Source organism: Copidosoma floridanum, unplaced genomic scaffold (assembly GCF_036245765.1).
Source record: "Copidosoma floridanum isolate Cflo_tuat_1 unplaced genomic scaffold, Cflo_Japanese_pri ptg000007l, whole genome shotgun sequence".
Taxonomy (NCBI): Eukaryota; Metazoa; Arthropoda; class Insecta; order Hymenoptera; family Encyrtidae; genus Copidosoma; species Copidosoma floridanum.
Genome location: NW_028321884.1, coordinates 3,133,358 through 3,150,390, shown reverse-complemented (window position 1 = coordinate 3,150,390; position 17,033 = coordinate 3,133,358). Strand labels below are relative to the sequence as shown.

The following is a 17,033-nucleotide window of genomic DNA, read 5'->3' as shown; positions in this document are numbered from 1 at the left end:
CGCCACACCAACGTGATCAATCGAACATACAGGATTCTTCCTTACCTTACCAGGGTTACTTAGAATTCATATATGCCATTGTAGGTAGTGCAATGTAACTACCGTAGTTTATGACGCAATCTGCATTATCTGTGATCTTAAAATGGACGTTGGGTAAATTAATAAACAAATAAAATTGATATTTTAGTCAAAGCGATTTATTTGATAAAATAAATACCCCACCGGGAGATGTGCGAATAAAAATCTCAAATGAGTGTAGCAATGAATCGGTTAACAGCAACTTTAAAAAAGCTTATCGTTAACAAATTAACTTATTTTTCCCCGTTGATTGCTACACTTACACGTTCATCTACCCACTCACTTTATACAATTTACATTTATACCTTATTACAACGTCTAGGTCGGCGACATCGTCATACACCCATAACAAGCTCAGCCTGCCGTATTTCCGTGGGGGTCTGTATTATGTGTGTGCTCCGCTGCCTACGGGCGTCTCTATATCTTGAAAACAATAGGCCAAATTCCGAAAGGTTTATATATACCAATACCGGAAATGCTGTTTTTTTCACGCACACAGCACACGTGCACATCCTTTAGGATTTTCCCAAGCAGCGATAAATAGACAAGGAGTACAGGATACTCACTCCTTGCCCTCGTCAATGCGTGTAGTTGCTTCGTCTTCCTTCTTCTTTGCTTTTATTATGGGACCTGAGCCTGTGGGAACCATTCTATTATCTTTCTCAAGCGTGTCCACGCGTACACTTGTAGAATTTCCTCTTTTTTTCAGTTAGCTTTTAATTTTTTTTTTTTCTTCTCTTTATTATTTTAAAACAACTGATGAACGGAATCACAAATATGGTTTTATCACATTCTTATTTTATTTTATTTATTTATTTTTTTTTGCACAAAATTATATTTACACGTGAACACTTTTACTTACATAAAATAGATGGTAAATAAATTAAATATATATTAATAAAAATGTTCATGCTAAAAACTACATCACAAAACGTGCGTGTGCACGTAAAATAAGTCGCTGCCTCGTTAAAATGTACACGTCCAAGGAATTTCGGGTTGACATCGGGTACATTTTAAACAAGATGACACATATTCGCGTTTACAAATTACGCACACGCACATATCAAAAGCCAGTGGATGGAAAAAATAAGAAAAAAAAAAAAAAAAAAACGAGAGAAGAGAACGGAAAAAACACGTGCACACGCGGGCGAGGCTCGGAATACGTAATTTTTCGTTCCTAGAAATTTCACATTCGCGGACTATTGAAATCGATTTGTGTGAAATGAAACGCGCACATCTGTATACAACGCATACAACGTTGTCATGAGACACAGGCATACAAAAAAGCCATGGCGCGATTGCCTCTCTTGGAGTAATCATCGTCGTCGTCGTCATCGTTTTTGGCAACGAAGAATCCATAAAGATTGTGCCTCAATAAGGGAGTAGAAAGATTCTTATCGTTGATACGGCGAGGAGCTTAACTCCGGTAACCTAGCTTTATGACGTTCATCATCACTCATACAGCTAGATAACCAAAGAAAATGTCCACGCCAGCGTTTCATCAACTTTCTTCTTTTAATCGTTATTACGGATCAGATTCATCCGAGCTATCTTCGTGAAAACATTTTTGCTGAAGATATTTCCCAACAAGGAGAGCCCGGAAATTGCTCCAAAACCAAAAAAACCGGTTAGTGACGTCATTCTAGGGCTACATTCTTTTTTAACTCAAGTCCACAACACTTGAAACTGCTGCTGTTATAAAAATCCATTGGTGGTACATAATGAGCATCAGATAGTGTTTCGTTGGTGTGTTCTTACATCTTATCGCTTGGAAGCACCTGAAAGAACAATAGAAATTAAAATAATGTTCATCGACGACGTGCCTTATTTGGCCAAGATGACTTTCCCACTTGGATACGTATATGTATAGGAGAACGGCCAATCGGTGTAGGGGAGAGATAATTGCCGGTTGAGAAGCCCGAATCAGGTAGATCGCAAATTCATTGATACGGCGCGACACACACCTTTTTTTTTTAATCTACTGAACGTATACCTATATACATTATTGTAAGGGTCCGCGATATCGGCCTCGATCGTCGGTCGGATTGGCATTGCTCGAGGCACGTGACGGCGCCTCGGTCTTCCATCCTTTTTTTTTCATCTGCGTTTGAGAGAAAAGAAAAGAAAAAGACACGAGAGCTCTTCAAGTACTTGCGTAGGTATTTAAAAAAAAAAAAAAAAAAAAAAAAAAAAACCGCCGAAGAGGGGAGCAAGGCCGCAAAGACTTTGGGTACTTGAATTGTTGTACGCCGATTCACACACGCGTGATTGTTCGACCGGCAGGCGCGACCGATAGGTATAGAGTTCAAGATAAGTAAATCTATTATTACACAAGTTGGTGTATATGTCATGACTTTTACGGTTTATCAAGTAACTTGGCTTACCTGAAAACTCGTACATCCTGTAAACTTTTTACTGGTTCGACGGGTCTTTGGACCGAGGCAAAGATACGTAAAAATACAAAGGAAGTATAGTCGTCGTCGGAAACAAAGAACTACAGTACAGAGGGTTGTTCCCTCGCTTTTGCTGCAACGGTAAAACAGCAGCAACAGCGTGGAAACATTTTTCGGAGCACGTGCGCGATTAAGTAGTTGGTGAACGTGTAGCATTTGAAAGGCAGCATTGACGCGAGAGGAAGAACAAAATGTACAAGATAAGCAAATGCACGCGTGTATACGGGAGACCAAGATAATGAATAGCTTCGCGAGGCGATTTTCCAAGGGGACAGCTGCAGAACAGCACGGCCACGTTGACGCGCCTGATACAAGCGAAAGAGTACAAGATAAGCGTATTTGCTGCTGCTTAGGTATATGTGCTTGAAGCGAGAAAAAATAATTGCGGGTATAAGGTACCTAGTGTTGCCATGCGAAATTCCGGGCACGCATGCAAGTACGCGCTCATGCATGCACGCACACACACACACACACACACAACCACACTAAAAGAGACACGGGCGTGTGCACATATATATATAAAATATACAAATAAATGTATACATATATACGTGTGTATGAAGAGACGAACAACAGGTGGTCAAGTGATGGGTGCGGGTGGGCAAGCGGACGTCATTCGTCGTGCCAATTACACTGATACTTGTAATACGCACGAGTTGTTACAGGTAATAACTAGAGACCTCACCTGCTGGGGCCGCAACATTTGCTGCCGATTCTTGCACATCTGGATAATAAGGTGGAGATAAGTCGAGCCACTGCGTCTCTTACTGCTGCTGATGCTCCGGGGAATTATCGCTGATAACAAATTGGAGAGGCTGCTGGGATGATAGTGGAAGTAACGTGGGTAAAGTATAGGTATAGATGGAAGGAAAAGGAATTGGAGAGACAAGTCGAGCAAGAGGACGCGATCACCAGCTCACTCACTTAGAAACTGACGGCGTGGCCGAAGGCAAAGAGCCGGCTGCGCTAGCTAGCCTCGTTCGCGTCTCGGGAGAGAGAGAAAGAAGAGAGAGCGAGAGCGCGACGGCCGCGCCGGCACCGCGCACACCTTTTGCGTCGAGAGCCCCACCGCCGTGGCCGAGAACTCGGCTCCCATTGGCTCGTTCAAATCGTCCGCCTGACGTCAGCGCGCTACCGAAGTTCCGAAGAACGAGTTTATGTGCCGGTGCCCCTGCGTTGGTCCCCCAGGTTCTCTCTACATAAGTACAGGCGCTGAAGAAGAGGGAGACTGAGAAGGAAGGCAAAGTATATAATATATATCCCTGGGTTGTTCTCCATACCCCATACCCACTACACTACCTGTTCCGGCTCGAAGGATATTATACTTATACCTATATACGCGTGTCTCCTCTCTTACACGTACACCTACAGCCCGTACCTCACATCCTACCCAGGTACCTTCCATAAGAAAGAGCGAACGAGAAACGAGAGGCTGGCTACGTACGAGAAGGTATAGAAAAAAAGAGAAAAGGAATGCATTCCAACCCACCATGTATACATAGGATATACTTGCATGTATGCCCATCTACTGGGTGGAACTCATGTGTATATATGAGGGTATTTACGAGAACGTACAAACACTTTACACGAGCCCAAACCAATGACCCAAAAGAGATGGAAAGAGAGACTGCTGCCGTACTTACCGATCTTCCTTGTTTGCGCTATATAATATTGTCTCGATCTCTGCGGCTTTATGCAGTTGTTGGTCTAAGCGCACGGTTATCTTTTAAACTGATTGCCTCAAATGCTTCAGCTACTTACAGGTTGAAAAATATTAGTTCAAGTAATAGAATGCATTACGTATACTGTACACGTTAATATACATGTTTGTATACTTACCGATCTACTATATACATATGACTCGCCCGCGCCCTTGGATTTCCGCCGGATGCGCCACGTCCTTGCGTTCGTTCTCCTTTATAATAGCTATATAGTTAGGTAGGTACGTGTATAAGCACACATACACCATGTGCGTTTGTCCATCGTTTCCTTCCCTACATGTAACTACTTATTTAATGATAAAGAAAGGTGTGGAAAAAAACTATATTAGCAGTTGGTAGCGGCACCGCGTATTCGCATATACATTTATTTGCATGGTCGCATGGTTACCCTAAATTCTTACCCCTGCAACACGTATATAACTGTATACACCGAATTGCAAAAGGGGCTTAATTTTCATCAGTTTCTCTCGCAGGGTGCAGGGGTCTAAGTATATACATGTATATTATACACGTGCAGTGAAACACAAAAATCCCTTCGGCGAAAAGAACGATTGCAGAGCGAAGAGAAAAAGAGAGAGAGAGAGAGAGTGGGAAAGCGAGCAAAGCAAGGTCCTGCCATAACCATCAGCCCCTGCACTGGAATTTTTTGAATGAGAAACCGTTAAGGGGTCAGATCCCCTTGACTATACTCACGTGGTGTATAATATATTTATACCTATGGAGAAAAATAGACCAAAAGAGGGAACACCTGCCCGAATACGTATGTATGTGTATATACATTGTGCGTGAGAGAATACCAGAGGTTGCTCGTAGACCCATATCTTGTATGTATATATGCATGTATAATAGGGTGCAGAGAAGAAGAGGAGGGAAAAGGAAAAAGAGAGCGGGATATGATAGTTGGAACCTCCTCCCTTGACGCGAGCGAGTGCAGCAACCCTCTTTGCATGAGTATATAACAGCATCCAGACGGAAAAAAAGGAAAAATTTATATCATTGCGTTCGCCGCAATTGAAGTCTCCGCGGGAAAGAGGGACTTGACGAACGCGCTGAAAAAAAAAAAAAAAAAAAAAACTCCTCGCACCGTAAATGCACTCACACACGTAGTAGGTAAAATCCTTGGCTCCGACTCGAAACTGCTCTCTCTCTCTCTCTCTCTCTCTCTCTGTGAGGTGGCTGCGCCGGTTAAAAAGATAGTAGAGGTAGATAGGTAGAACGAGCGAGGAAAACGAGTCTGCTGATGCTCGTTGCTCTCGTAGGTAGGTATATACCTACCTACTTAACCCGATGTGTGTGCGCGATGATGTCATTGTGCGCGCCTACGCTCTACTCTCGCGTGTGCACCACGTATATACCTACCTGAGCGTTAACCGCGCGGTTAAAAGGAAAAAAAAAAAAAAAAAAAAAAAAAAAGGTAAAACGTACAGGGTACAGGTAAGAGAGCAGCTCCTCTTCTTCGTCTTCTCATCTTGTTTCTTCTTCTTCTCCTTGCGTGCTCTGTGGAAGTCGTTATAACTTTTGCCGAGAGGGAGAGATGAAGAATATGTGTGTGTATGTGTGTGTGTGTTCACAAGGTAGGTGGGTAGGTAGGTATAGGAGGAGAACGTAATAATGACGATTCCCGCCGGCACGGCAGCCGTGCACATATGTGTGTATATAGAGAGAGAGCAGCAAAAGCATCTCCGAGCGCCGATCTCGAGGGAGTATTATATATCGGAGTAAGGGGGAGAAGCGCAATGAAGCCGAATTACCGGTTATGTAGATGCGTGTGTGCACCAAAAAGCAACAAACCAACCAACCCCTCTTATACTCTTAATTCTCTCTCATGGGTACATACACACCCATGCGAGAAAGGAGAACAAAGGTGTATACGTATAAATGTACGACGTACGGTATAATATATACACATACGTACGATCTCGATCTCGTGTGTACATGCATGAAGGGCAAGCCGGCTAAATGTATATACCGACGCCACACGCGAACACAAGGAAGAGAAAGAAAGTTGCGCGGTGACAACGACACGAATTACCGATATTATATACTTATGTGTATACCTGAATAAAACTCGACTTTTCTCGTGCTCATGTATAGAAAAAAAAAAAAAAAAAAAAAAAAAAAAAAACGGAGTTTCCAAAGCTATAAAATCGAAACCGGCTACCGATCTCCGCGCTTATATATATTATACACTTGGACGGCCGGCCGGTCAGCTTACCGCATACCTATACAACACGATAACATAATGGCACCTATGCACACACACACACGCATATGTATAATCCTACATAAGTATACCGTCAGCCACTTGTTGTTTGTAGGTACATACGGAAAAGCTACGAGACCTCCTGGGAAAGCCCGAACCTAAATATTTGTGCCCCGAGAATGCACGTGCATTATACACCTACGTAATGTACAGATGCTCTTTCGGCTCTCTCTCCCTCTTTTTCTCGTGCATGGGGCGCAGTGCGTCTGGACCCAACATTTTACCTGCGAGATCGTTATCTTGGCAACCATAAATACATATATACATATAACACGGGCGCGCTCGGTAATGGTTCGGGGGAGTACAGTCGGGTCCATTATTTTTTTCCTCTCGAGTCTCATATACACGTATACCCCGAAGTCGCCGAAAAGCCATTTCGGGCCCGAAACGCGTAAGTAGTTCTGCCGGTCTCGATGAAAACGAGCGTTACGAGGTAGAAGCGAAGAAGGAGGAAAAAGAAAGGAACGAAGGAAGAAGAAGAAGAAGAGAAAGGCGGGAGACACACTATAGAGTAGTTATATAAAATGGCTGGTCCCAGCATCAGTTAAACGTACAACACACAGGTACGTGGCGAGAAGATCATCATATATACTTATACACATAGGGATGTAGGGATTCTCGAGCAGAGCATCAGGTATTTCCTTTTCTCTTTTGGGTGCTGCTTACGTGTAGGTATATATATATTATAATGTACAGAGTCTCCTGCAGCATCATGGATCACAGAAAGGAGCGAAAAAGAGAGGGATCCGGACCTTGTAAAGCTTTTATTTCTCTCCCGGAATGATTGGAGGGACGAACAGAAGTGTGTGTGTGTGTGGTACACGTAGCGAAGAAGAAGAAGGAGGAGGAGGAGGAAGAGAACGAGGCCCCTGGTGGATCAGGTAAAGGGAGCGCGCCGGAGAAACGAGAGGGGACCGATGGCGGGCGCGCGATAGCGCGAGAAGAGAAGAACATTCGAGTCGTTTGGACGCTGCACCCCAACCAACGTTCGTTCCACCTATAAACCCACCTACCTCGAGTCTCCTCTCTCGTATATGTGTATAAGGGGCCTCTTTGGCTTTGGGGCCCTCTCTTGTATATACATATATATATACTTACAAACGAGAGAAGAAGACACACTGCCAGCGGGGGAGGAGAAGGAGAAAAACGAGGGACTGGGCCTCTCTCGTGCGCCTGGTCAAGCAGCATTCCGCTGGCCACCGTCGCCTCCTTTTCGAAACCCTTCTTCTTTTCGAGAGAGACGCGCTCTTTTTTTTTCCCCCCTCGGCTTCTTCTTCTTCTTCGTCTCTCCTCCGAAAAATCTTACACGCTTACAATAAAATATACGTGCAGCTTGGGGCTTCTCTCGTCCCACCACGTGCCCACTGGTCCATTACATATTATTATAATACATGTTTCTTTTTTAACAAAAACAGTACATGCCGGTTGTCCTACGCGCCGGTTCCATCCGGTATACATATAGAAGCGAAATTCGTCCCGTACGCATGCATATTTATGTATACGAACGTGTATGCAAATGGGTCCGTTTGGGGCCTCCATAAGTATAACGACGAGAGCTGCTGTGAGAAACGGGCTATATACCTGGTTTTATCGCTCCTTCTCTCCCTCGTTCTCCCGTTTCGTTGACGAGCGTTCGACGCCCACGCTCTCTCTCTATCTCCTGTTTATACACAGGTATACCTATGTGTACATGCGATGTCTCCTCTCTTGGCTCCATTCCGTGCATCGGAGGCTCCTCGTTAGGGCCCCGCGGGCGTGTAGTGGGAGAGAGAGGACATTTATATGGTAGGTGTGTGTAGGTATATAGGTACCGGTCTCCGAAGACGGCGATCGAGAAGAAGAATAAGAAGGTATACGCAGGGCTGTACGGAGTGCGTAGGTATAGGTACATAATTATGTACCTATGCTGCAGAGGAGAAGAAGAAGAAGAAGAGGAATGTTTTTCTCTCCTCTTCTCGGAGGACCGCGCGAAGGATACCTATATATATATGCGGTGCAGAAGAAGAAGAGAGGCCAAAAGAATCGGTATTACACGTGTATGCGTTATACTCTCTTGCTTGATGCACACAAGCAGAGGAGGAGAAGAAGGTGGAGGAGGAGGAAAGAGAGCTGGTCAAGCGACCGGCTGGCCTTGGTTCGGAGCGAGACTCGCTTAGATACGAGGCGGTTCTCGGTGCTCCTGCAGCTTTTGTATATTATACACCGCCTCGAGAGTTATAGGTATAGACCGTATACACAAGATGGGAACATACATTATAATATATATATACTTATATTATATTTGCTCACTTTTTCAGCATCTCGATCTTTTCTTTCTCTATGTGTCTCCCACGCACCATGGTCTGTATACTTATATAGAGTGCAGTGCAATGGTGCAGAGGTGCATAATATGCAACGCGTGTGTGCACGCGCGTTTCAACGACTATATAAATATGGCACATCAAAATCCAAGATATCTGCTTGGGCGCGGGCAAGAGTTTATCAAGTATACACATTGTGTGCGGGACGACGCGAAATCGTTATATTCCGCTCATCATAATTATCATCATCATCGGTATGATGGTGTTTTTTTTTTTTTTTTTTTTTTTTTTTTTTTTTTTCCCTAGTCCTTCATGCATATACGAGAGCCCTGCGCACCACGTATACCTGATGGGGGGTCATAGAGGGGTCAAAGCGGGCCCGAGCTTCTTCCATCCACCTCAGGGGCTCTCTTTTAACCTTGAAAACATCACGATTCGCAAATCGAATGTGCGCGACCAAGGCTTGTATGTATGTATGTACACCCATACGAGTATACATCAGCCAAAGAGGAAAGGCAGAGAGACGAGGTATATCTTATACCCAAGAAGAATATCGGTCTCTTTTCTCCCTACATACATGTATACATATGTATATATATTCCCTGCCAGCCCGTACATCCAGCATCTCTCGCCTTCTTCTATACCTATACTTTTATTTCTTTCCGTATGTGAATATAAAACATATATGTGTGTACGAATCTCCCCGACAGAGAAAGGAAATCTCGCTCTCCTTTGACTCCACTCGCATGAGTTTTTATGCATGTGTATACTTAGTTTCTTTTTTTTTTCCCTTTCCTTTTTATTTTAAACAAAAAGTGAATTATCAACGCCATTGAGTGTGCGTGTATATGTTGTACAAACACTTGAAACCGTACAAGATCGCACCGGGCAGATTTACAGAGGACTTGAGGCATCATCGCTGGCGTTGCGTTATGTTGTACATTTTCCACGAGTCATTTGGAATGATTACATACAGAGAGACCGAGCGAGAATTAGACGCGGTCCAAACGATGAGATGGGAGAGAGAAAAGATACGTCCACTATATAGGAGGAGAGATCGGTTTTGTCCGTGTGCGACTCGATTCTACGTGGGTATATTAGGTATAAAATGTATTGATTCTGGATTTTCGAATGTCCCTTGTTCCTCGTGTTCAGATGCGTATGTGAAAGTTGGACAAAAAGTCGGCGGCCCGGGTGACCACGTGCTCGAACTCCATGGGATTGAGGGCCTCGTCGCCGTCTATGTCGCTCTCCTCCAGCACTTTCTGGCAAATGACGTCGACCTCCTCGTCGGTCAGGCCCCCGTGCACGAGCTGCCGGCACGTCTGCTGCAAGTCGCTCATCCCGAGCAGACCGTCCTCGTCGAAATCTGCAACAATTATTGCCACGTGCTGTAATGCCAATGGAACCCCCCTCCCACCAAACATATTTTCCTTCCCATATCTTTGGCCGGAACCATAAATTACTTTGCCGATTTATACATCGTTCGCGTATGCGTAGCGAAACAGTTTAGGCTCCGACAAAATGAGCTTGGAAGGAAGTGAAATTGAAAAAAATGCTACAGCTTGAATTAAGGAGGCGTAGTAATGCAAGACCGGGGGGGAAGGCGCGCGCGCGACGGAGAATCGCTTTCGAAATCGAGGATAGAGCGTGTTTTATGGTACCTACACAACTTGGGGCACGAAAGAAAAAGCGTCATCGATTCTCTCGACTATCGCGTGAGAGGCCCCATTAGAACGATTTTTCTCTCTCTCTCTCTCTCTTGCTCTTCTCTTTCGTTCGTATAAGCATCAACGGTGTATGTGCACGATGGTAACGGAGAAAGCACTTTTGCGCGAACACGCGCGAGGAGTTGTTAAATATACTTATGACCGTTGTATATTTAATAACTTTGTTGATTACCGTAAATTTTGAAGGCGTAGAAGACTTTGAGGTCGCGAGGCGCGTGCTCCGAAAACACGGACATCATCTCGAGGAAGTCGTCGAAGCATATTCCCTCGGCTCCCGACGACGCCAGGCCCTGCTCCAGGCTGTTCCTCGCGAACACCCGGCCGATTCGTTCCCTGAACGGGTTTTCCTGCAACCATTCATTTTTACGCTTTAATTTAATTTGGGTTATCGTACCCGCCACTTTCTTACTACGACTACATAATATTATGATGTGTGTACCTATACTGTATATAACGGGGTACCGCTTGGTAAATTATCATTGTACGGTGGGCACAACACAATATGTGGGCTCGCATTCAAATACGTACGCATATACACGTGATGCGTGTGGTTCTCACACGTGTAAACTCGTCGGTCTTTTTAACCGTTACGATGTCTCCGGTATGGGAGAATGTATACGTTTTTGGTTGTTTACTCGTTTGCCCTTTCGAGAAGCTCTTTGTTGTTTTTTTGTATTGCGTCTTAGAATTATATTCATCAAAAACCGTGCGTAAAATTAAGAAAATAGTTTTTTGTGTTGTTCATCTGGAAAAGCGTGATTTTTCGTACGTGTAAAAATACATATAGGATTTATATAAACAAAACGGGCCTTTGCGCGGCAAAATTCGGCGTAAAGGAAAAAGTCGATGCATTAAAATTTAATTGCCGAATCTCTCGAGGTATCCCGTGAACTTTTGGACGAGACTGTACGCGCGGGACTCCCGCTCACGCTCGTGCGAGCCTTTCCTACCTGTTACTCGTAAAAAAAAAAAAAAAAAAAAAAAGAAAATGAAGAAAAAAGAAACGCCACGGGTTTCGAGATAATCCTGTAACAATTAAAATAATTTCCTCTCAACGCCGTCGGGGTAACTGCTCGCGAATAATTAATCACGCCGACGCTGAAAAGCAAAAATGTGTATTATTTTTCGGTATGTATAAATTAATGTTCTCTCGCCTTCACTTTTCGGGATTTATATATACACCTGACGGTGCAACGTGCGTGGGCGAAGATATTGTTGTTTGGAAACGATACAACAATAATTGTAATAAAATAAGACAGGGGAGGAAAAAAAAAAGAGGAATGTTTGAGGTATATATACCTTCAATTCGGGTATCCTCGACAGGTAATCGAGCGGCAGTCGTATGGTCGCGGCTTCATTTTGAGTCATGCTGCACGGAACCATTCCAGGATCGGCCATAGCTCGGAAGCGCTTGTGAATTCTGACAAACATCGAAATCATCATCATAATTTTTGTTTCTCATCTTGTGATCACGTTGTAAAAGAAAAAAAATAATAACGATAATCGGTACCATCGCAAGTTGTAACGTCCGTTACACACACACACACACACCTTAAAATTTCCTTTCTCGTGAAATACGTGCAGTCTTGATAATCCTCGAGCTGCTCTTCGGTAAAAGTCACCACCTTGTTTCCCATCTTTTTTTTTTTTTTTTTTTCTTCTTTTTCTTTTTCCCAACACGTGAATCCGAAAATTATTTTTCCCAGATATTAGTGCACCCTCTCTCTGCAACGCAACCCTCGGCGCGAGAAAAAGAACGTATTGTCTCCTTCCCTCCCTTTCTTTCGTTTTTTTTTTTTTTTTTTTTTTTTGCCCGTTGGATTCACGAACTTTTGTCGAACAAAAGAGCTGCTGCTGCTGCTGCTTTCTAGCTCCCCGCGGTTTTTGTTTGCGTCTCCTCGTGCATCGTGCGAGAACACGCGCGCGCGCCGTAATTTCGATTTCCGTTTTAAGGGTGCGCCCAGGGCACACCCCTCGCATCAAGGACGTGCCTTACGAGGAAAAGAAATGAAAAAAAAAAAAAAAAAAAAAAAATGGAAATACAGGTATATATACGCCACGTCTTGGCTTACATAGGTGTACAGAGGTAGCATGAATTGGGAGCAGCGCGCATAAATATATATATATACACGTGTTGCTCATCACCCCGCGTGCACGATGGGATTGTCCCAGCAGTCCTGCCACGTTGTACAGAGATTGTATTATAATATGCTCGCGCCCGTGTGAGGTTTATTTGAGAAAATTTTCTCGCGTAACTACCGATCAACGACACGATTTTTTTTCTGCCTTTTGTAGAACAATAAGATAATCGTCTGATTCGTTGGCAGATCAGTATATAATCAAATGATTATCATTAGTATATTATAATCATGTAAAAAGTACAATACAATTTTTATTGATACTACCTTTTAAATTAATAAACGTTTTTTTGGCGAAAATTTAATGCCTTTATTACGAAGAGGTGCGCTGTACAGGTATATCATACGTATAAAACTCTCCTTATCCAAATACGTGGAATACTACACAAATTTTGTCAGCAAACGTGATTTTTATTGTTAAAACATTTCCAGTTTTTCAATATTGTGTGTGTCACTGATTCGCAGTGACGTTTTGCACTTTTTTAATAATTAGAAGGGTACATATACTTTACGCATTTCGTACGAGATATCTTATTATAGAGTTTTTTTTTAATTCATAATATTATTTATCGTCGTTTCAACATTATTTTGCAATATTTCGAAAAATTTCCTTTCAGGTTTTATTATAATTTTTTTATACTGAAACAAAGGCTTCGTAACTTACAAGATCGAAGCGATAAAAGTTTAAGCCAACAACGTTCGCCTCTTTTTGTAACTTTATTTTTACACCTTCATGAGTTCATTGTTACGTAGACTGGTTTTCCCCACACATTTTCGTCTCTTCACGACTCTCGCAATAACGAACAGACGCGCGCACCCTCTCTTTTATAAAATATATAACACGGGGAGGGCAGATGAATTCTAACCTTTTTTTTTATCTTTGTTTCGCGCTCTTCTATTCTGTGCTTTTCAAACAACGTGACGATTCATGAAATGAGAATCAAGACTTTCTCGTGAAAGAAAATAAGATGAGTTTCCCCATTCGGGAGAACAGAAGCCGTAATTTTCCATCTTTCAATCGGCCCGAGGTCGTTGGTTATTTTAGTTTGACCGGGCGAGAACGCGAGTACTCGCAGGATCTAGTTCAGTTGAAATATTATTACGATCAATACGGTAAACAAGTTCATTTTGATCTCGATGCCGGGATAAACAAAGTTGTTAGGAAGCCCAAGGATTTGAATGAAAAAATCGATTTTCTGTTGAGATGGATTTCGAATAATCATGGCTCGATCAGAGCTAATCCCGGACAAGATAGATTGTTGGGTTTTTGAAAATCTGTTTTCTCTTTGTTTTCTCAATCCTTTTCTATATGAAATCTGTAATGTACGTTTTTTAGGTTGAAACCAGATTTCGTGTGCTTTAGAGGACTATTGACGAAAATCTGTACTACTCCTTGCGAAAGTAGGGATGGCTGGATTATTTGTGCGGCAAAATTTCATGGAACTATTTACTTATGTGCGTTTGACAATGACGAACAAAAATTAAAAAATGCCCACTTGACGGACAGGGATCTCAAGTTCATGTCGTGGGGTTTTAAGTTTGAACAGTACCTTCTTACAGGTACAAATAGTAAATTATTTTATCACTTACCCATTAAATAATCAATGTTTTTGTACTCAAGACTCTCCCAATGCGTCTCCTAATGTAAAAGAGCCAGTTAACGAGGCTGAAGAGTTTTGCTGTCTCTTCTCATCTAAATTAGGACAAAATGCGTTGGTTTTTGGAGCAGAAATGGATGGAATTTATTCTCAAGATATTGTGACAGAGCCAGTTGATTGGAATAAAATAAAGTTTGTGGAGCTTAAAACAAACAAAATTGTAAGAACCGAGTGGCAAAACAATAATTACAAAAGGAAACTATTAAAGTGGTGGTGTCAAAGCTTTTTAGTTGGAATTGACAATGTAATTTGTGGTAACAGAACAGAGCGTGGCATAGTATATGAATTAGAAGACATAAAAGTGTCTAGTATGCCAAAACTAGCTAAAGTAAATAGAAATTCACGTCCAACTCAAATTTGGAAAAAACGTACAACATTTGAAACAAATTTTTTTTTTTTTACAGAATTTTTGGAATGCATCGGAATGCTTGAATTTTTGCAACGATTTCTTGAATCATGTCAAAACTGTTGTTGTCAGAGACTACAATGAATGCATTTATAAGTTTGAATATAAACTTAAAGATGAAATTGAAATGCAAATGCTATCTAGCTCTTCAGAATTGTCATTTTTACCCAAGTGGTACATAGACCAGTTGAATCACATAGCTAATGCCAGAGGTTGATTTTGTAGAAAGGTATATTTATTTTTTTATAAAATTTATATTTTTACTTACAATAACTTGAAATAAATGTTTCTATAAATAATATAATTATGGACTTTTTCCCATCACTTGATTCATTGCTGCCATTTCTGTTTTTGACATGGGTTTGAGCATAAGTCCAGGGACTGGTGGATTGTGCTCTATATCTCGCAGTTCATTTACTTTTACTTTTAAATCGCTCCTTATCTTATTTATTTCTATATCACACTGTTTTTGGTCTGTGTGAGAGGTTCGTTGCATTATTTTTGGTTTTCAATATTATAACATAATCAATTAAATTAAATAGATCAAACCTTCTTTGAGCAGTTCTTCTGCCTTTTTTGCTGGCATTTTTAATAGTATCGGACCAACTGTCATCCATGTTTTGTCATGATTTTGTTTTTGTAAAGCTCTCATACCCATTCTGTCATCATTTCTTCTTTTGTCAAGGGCAACGACTTCTTGTCTGTCAGTCAAAATTTCTAGCCCTTTTGCCTCAATTTTTTGAAAATAGTCCAAAATTTCCTGGTCCTCATTCATGCTCTGTAAGTATAACATAAATAGTTTATGAATTAAAGTAGACTCATGAAATTTGTAAAGTTTTTCTCAAAAGGAAACATAAATTACATTTAAGTCTGCATTACGATAAAGCTTCTCTCAAAGCTCTAGTTTTTGCTGCATCCCTACTCAATTGTTTTTGTCTGTCTCTTTTAGTGAATGTTTTTCTCGAATTTCTGTATACACTTTTAACAGCATTAACGTCTCTTGGATTAAAATGTGTAACTTTTGCAACTTTTTTCTCTGACTGTCCTAATCCCTTACGATCTCTTTTCAAAACAGTTTTTACAGGGTACTGTTGACCTTCCCCGGAAGGTCCTAAGCCACCTTCCTCATCCCAACCTCTGTTTAAAAGCATTTGATATCCTCTATTGCATTTTGGTATCCCATAGTAAGTATCCCGTATTTTTGGATTAGTATTAAATAAGTGTACTATAGAAGACTCATGGTTGAGTAAAGATGAGTCAGTACACTCCATTTTACATACATCGCAATAGAATTTAATATTTTTTGTTTCTTTTTTACTTTTCTTGTCACCATCGTGAACTAAACTGTCTTTCGTTACATTTCTCTTGTACTTGCGTGATTTTTGTTTTATCAAACTAATGATTTCGGTATTATTTTTTTTACCCGCCAAATCAATCGCTGTATATCCAGACTTATCTCGTGCCTTAACAGAAGCACCAAGATCCAATAAAAAACTGACAATTCCTGCAAGACCTGAATAAGCTGCAGACATTAAAGGGGTCCAGCCAAATTGATCAGTTATATTGACATTTTCACGATTGAAATATTTATAAACAAACTCTTTATCTCCCAATTCTACAGCTTTAAATAATTGATGTACACCAATTTTATCCACACAATTAGGTGACCGTTGTTTTACATTTTTAACCTTTTTATTTTCTGCATTATTATTCCGTGGCAACGATTCCTGTTGACTTTCAAGGACTATCACCTCCTCGTAAAACCGTTTAGCTTGATCCCCCTCGAAACTTAAGCTACATTTATGTTTTTTTTCCTCAAGGCTAGGCTCAGCGTTTGTCTCTTTGATGAAGGTTTTTATTGGTATTTCGGATAGCGAAAGTGCGAGATTGTTCACAGCGCGTCGCATTATATCAATCTATAAGTAAGCCACAGTGCTACTTACGTTTTCGAAAAATTACAAATCTCACTGAAATTGTTCTAAATCCAAGTGGTTTTTCTCTCTCAACAATAGTTGGTGGTGTAGTTTTTCTAGAGAGGTTAAAACTTAAGTAGTGCAAGATAATGACTTTACATTTGAAGCAAAAGTTACCTAACCGTTCAAAGTACAGACCGAGTACTGGTGTTCCTATTGTTTGCACAAATACTTACTTTTACGGATAATATAAAAGTTATAAATTTTGTTTTTCCAAGAGAAAGCGTTAGCTATACAGCTGTGGTTAAAATAGACCGTAAGTGCAGACGACTTTTATTAGTCAATTAGTCCCTGTAGCTACACTGTAGGGGGC

At 41.4% G+C, this 17,033-nt stretch overlaps 4 protein-coding genes across 8 annotated transcripts; 1 reads left to right on the top strand and 3 right to left on the bottom strand.

The window, feature by feature from the left end:
* Positions 1–9,649: 9,649 nt before the first annotated feature.
* LOC106638679 (Calcium and integrin binding family member 2) lies at positions 9,650–12,182 on the bottom strand. Its single transcript, XM_014351978.2, has 4 exons — positions 12,097–12,182; positions 11,845–11,965; positions 10,718–10,892; positions 9,650–10,184 (listed from the first exon to the last, which is right to left on the bottom strand). Exons 1-4 carry the CDS (start codon positions 12,180–12,182, stop codon positions 9,967–9,969), a joined length of 600 nt encoding a protein of 199 aa, XP_014207464.2. The 3' UTR covers positions 9,650–9,966.
* A 1,366-nt stretch (positions 12,183–13,548) lies between these two features.
* LOC106636420 (decapping and exoribonuclease protein-like) lies at positions 13,549–14,964 on the top strand. The gene is made up of 4 exons (XM_014348817.2): positions 13,549–13,941; positions 14,020–14,243; positions 14,305–14,669; positions 14,746–14,964. The coding sequence occupies exons 1-4, from the start codon at positions 13,652–13,654 to the stop codon at positions 14,962–14,964; spliced, it is 1,098 nt and encodes a 365-aa protein (XP_014204303.2). The 5' UTR covers positions 13,549–13,651.
* Positions 14,928–16,959, bottom strand: LOC149375333 (p53 and DNA damage-regulated protein 1-like). 5 transcript variants are annotated; one of them, XM_089589039.1, is made up of 4 exons: positions 16,838–16,959; positions 16,691–16,776; positions 15,297–15,525; positions 14,932–15,221 (listed from the first exon to the last, which is right to left on the bottom strand). In XM_089589039.1, the coding sequence occupies exons 3-4, from the start codon at positions 15,520–15,522 to the stop codon at positions 15,052–15,054; spliced, it is 396 nt and encodes a 131-aa protein (XP_089445165.1). In that variant the 5' UTR covers positions 15,523–15,525; positions 16,691–16,776; positions 16,838–16,959; the 3' UTR covers positions 14,932–15,051. The 5 variants fall into 5 exon arrangements, with proteins under 5 accessions (XP_089445169.1, XP_089445168.1, XP_089445165.1 ...); XM_089589040.1 differs by having other exon boundaries at positions 16,843–16,959; XM_089589041.1 differs by having other exon boundaries at positions 16,897–16,956.
* LOC106636414 (G patch domain and ankyrin repeat-containing protein 1 homolog) lies at positions 15,623–16,684 on the bottom strand. Its single transcript, XM_089589036.1, has one exon. The coding sequence runs from the start codon at positions 16,652–16,654 to the stop codon at positions 15,623–15,625; it is 1,032 nt and encodes a 343-aa protein (XP_089445162.1). The 5' UTR covers positions 16,655–16,684.
* Positions 16,960–17,033: the final 74 nt, after the last annotated feature.

Coding starts and splice junctions, on each gene's coding strand:
- LOC106638679 (XM_014351978.2), bottom strand. CDS start 12,182: ATGGGAAACAAGGTGGTGACTTTTACCGAAGAGCAGCTCGAGGATTAT. Junction 10,893..11,844: donor CGAGGATACCCGAATTGAAG/GTATATATACCT, acceptor GAATGGTTGCAG/GAAAACCCGTTCAGGGAACG. Junction 10,185..10,717: donor CTACGCCTTCAAAATTTACG/GTAATCAACAAA, acceptor TAATTGTTGCAG/ATTTCGACGAGGACGGTCTG.
- LOC106636420 (XM_014348817.2), top strand. CDS start 13,652: ATGAGTTTCCCCATTCGGGAGAACAGAAGCCGTAATTTTCCATCTTTC. Junction 14,244..14,304: donor TGAACAGTACCTTCTTACAG/GTACAAATAGTA, acceptor TTTGTACTCAAG/ACTCTCCCAATGCGTCTCCT. Junction 14,670..14,745: donor GTATGCCAAAACTAGCTAAA/GTAAATAGAAAT, acceptor TTTTTTTTACAG/AATTTTTGGAATGCATCGGA.
- LOC149375333 (XM_089589043.1), bottom strand. CDS start 15,522: ATGAATGAGGACCAGGAAATTTTGGACTATTTTCAAAAAATTGAGGCA. Junction 15,222..15,296: donor AGAAGAACTGCTCAAAGAAG/GTTTGATCTATT, acceptor CCTCTCACACAG/ACCAAAAACAGTGTGATATA.
- LOC106636414 (XM_089589036.1), bottom strand. CDS start 16,654: ATGCGACGCGCTGTGAACAATCTCGCACTTTCGCTATCCGAAATACCA.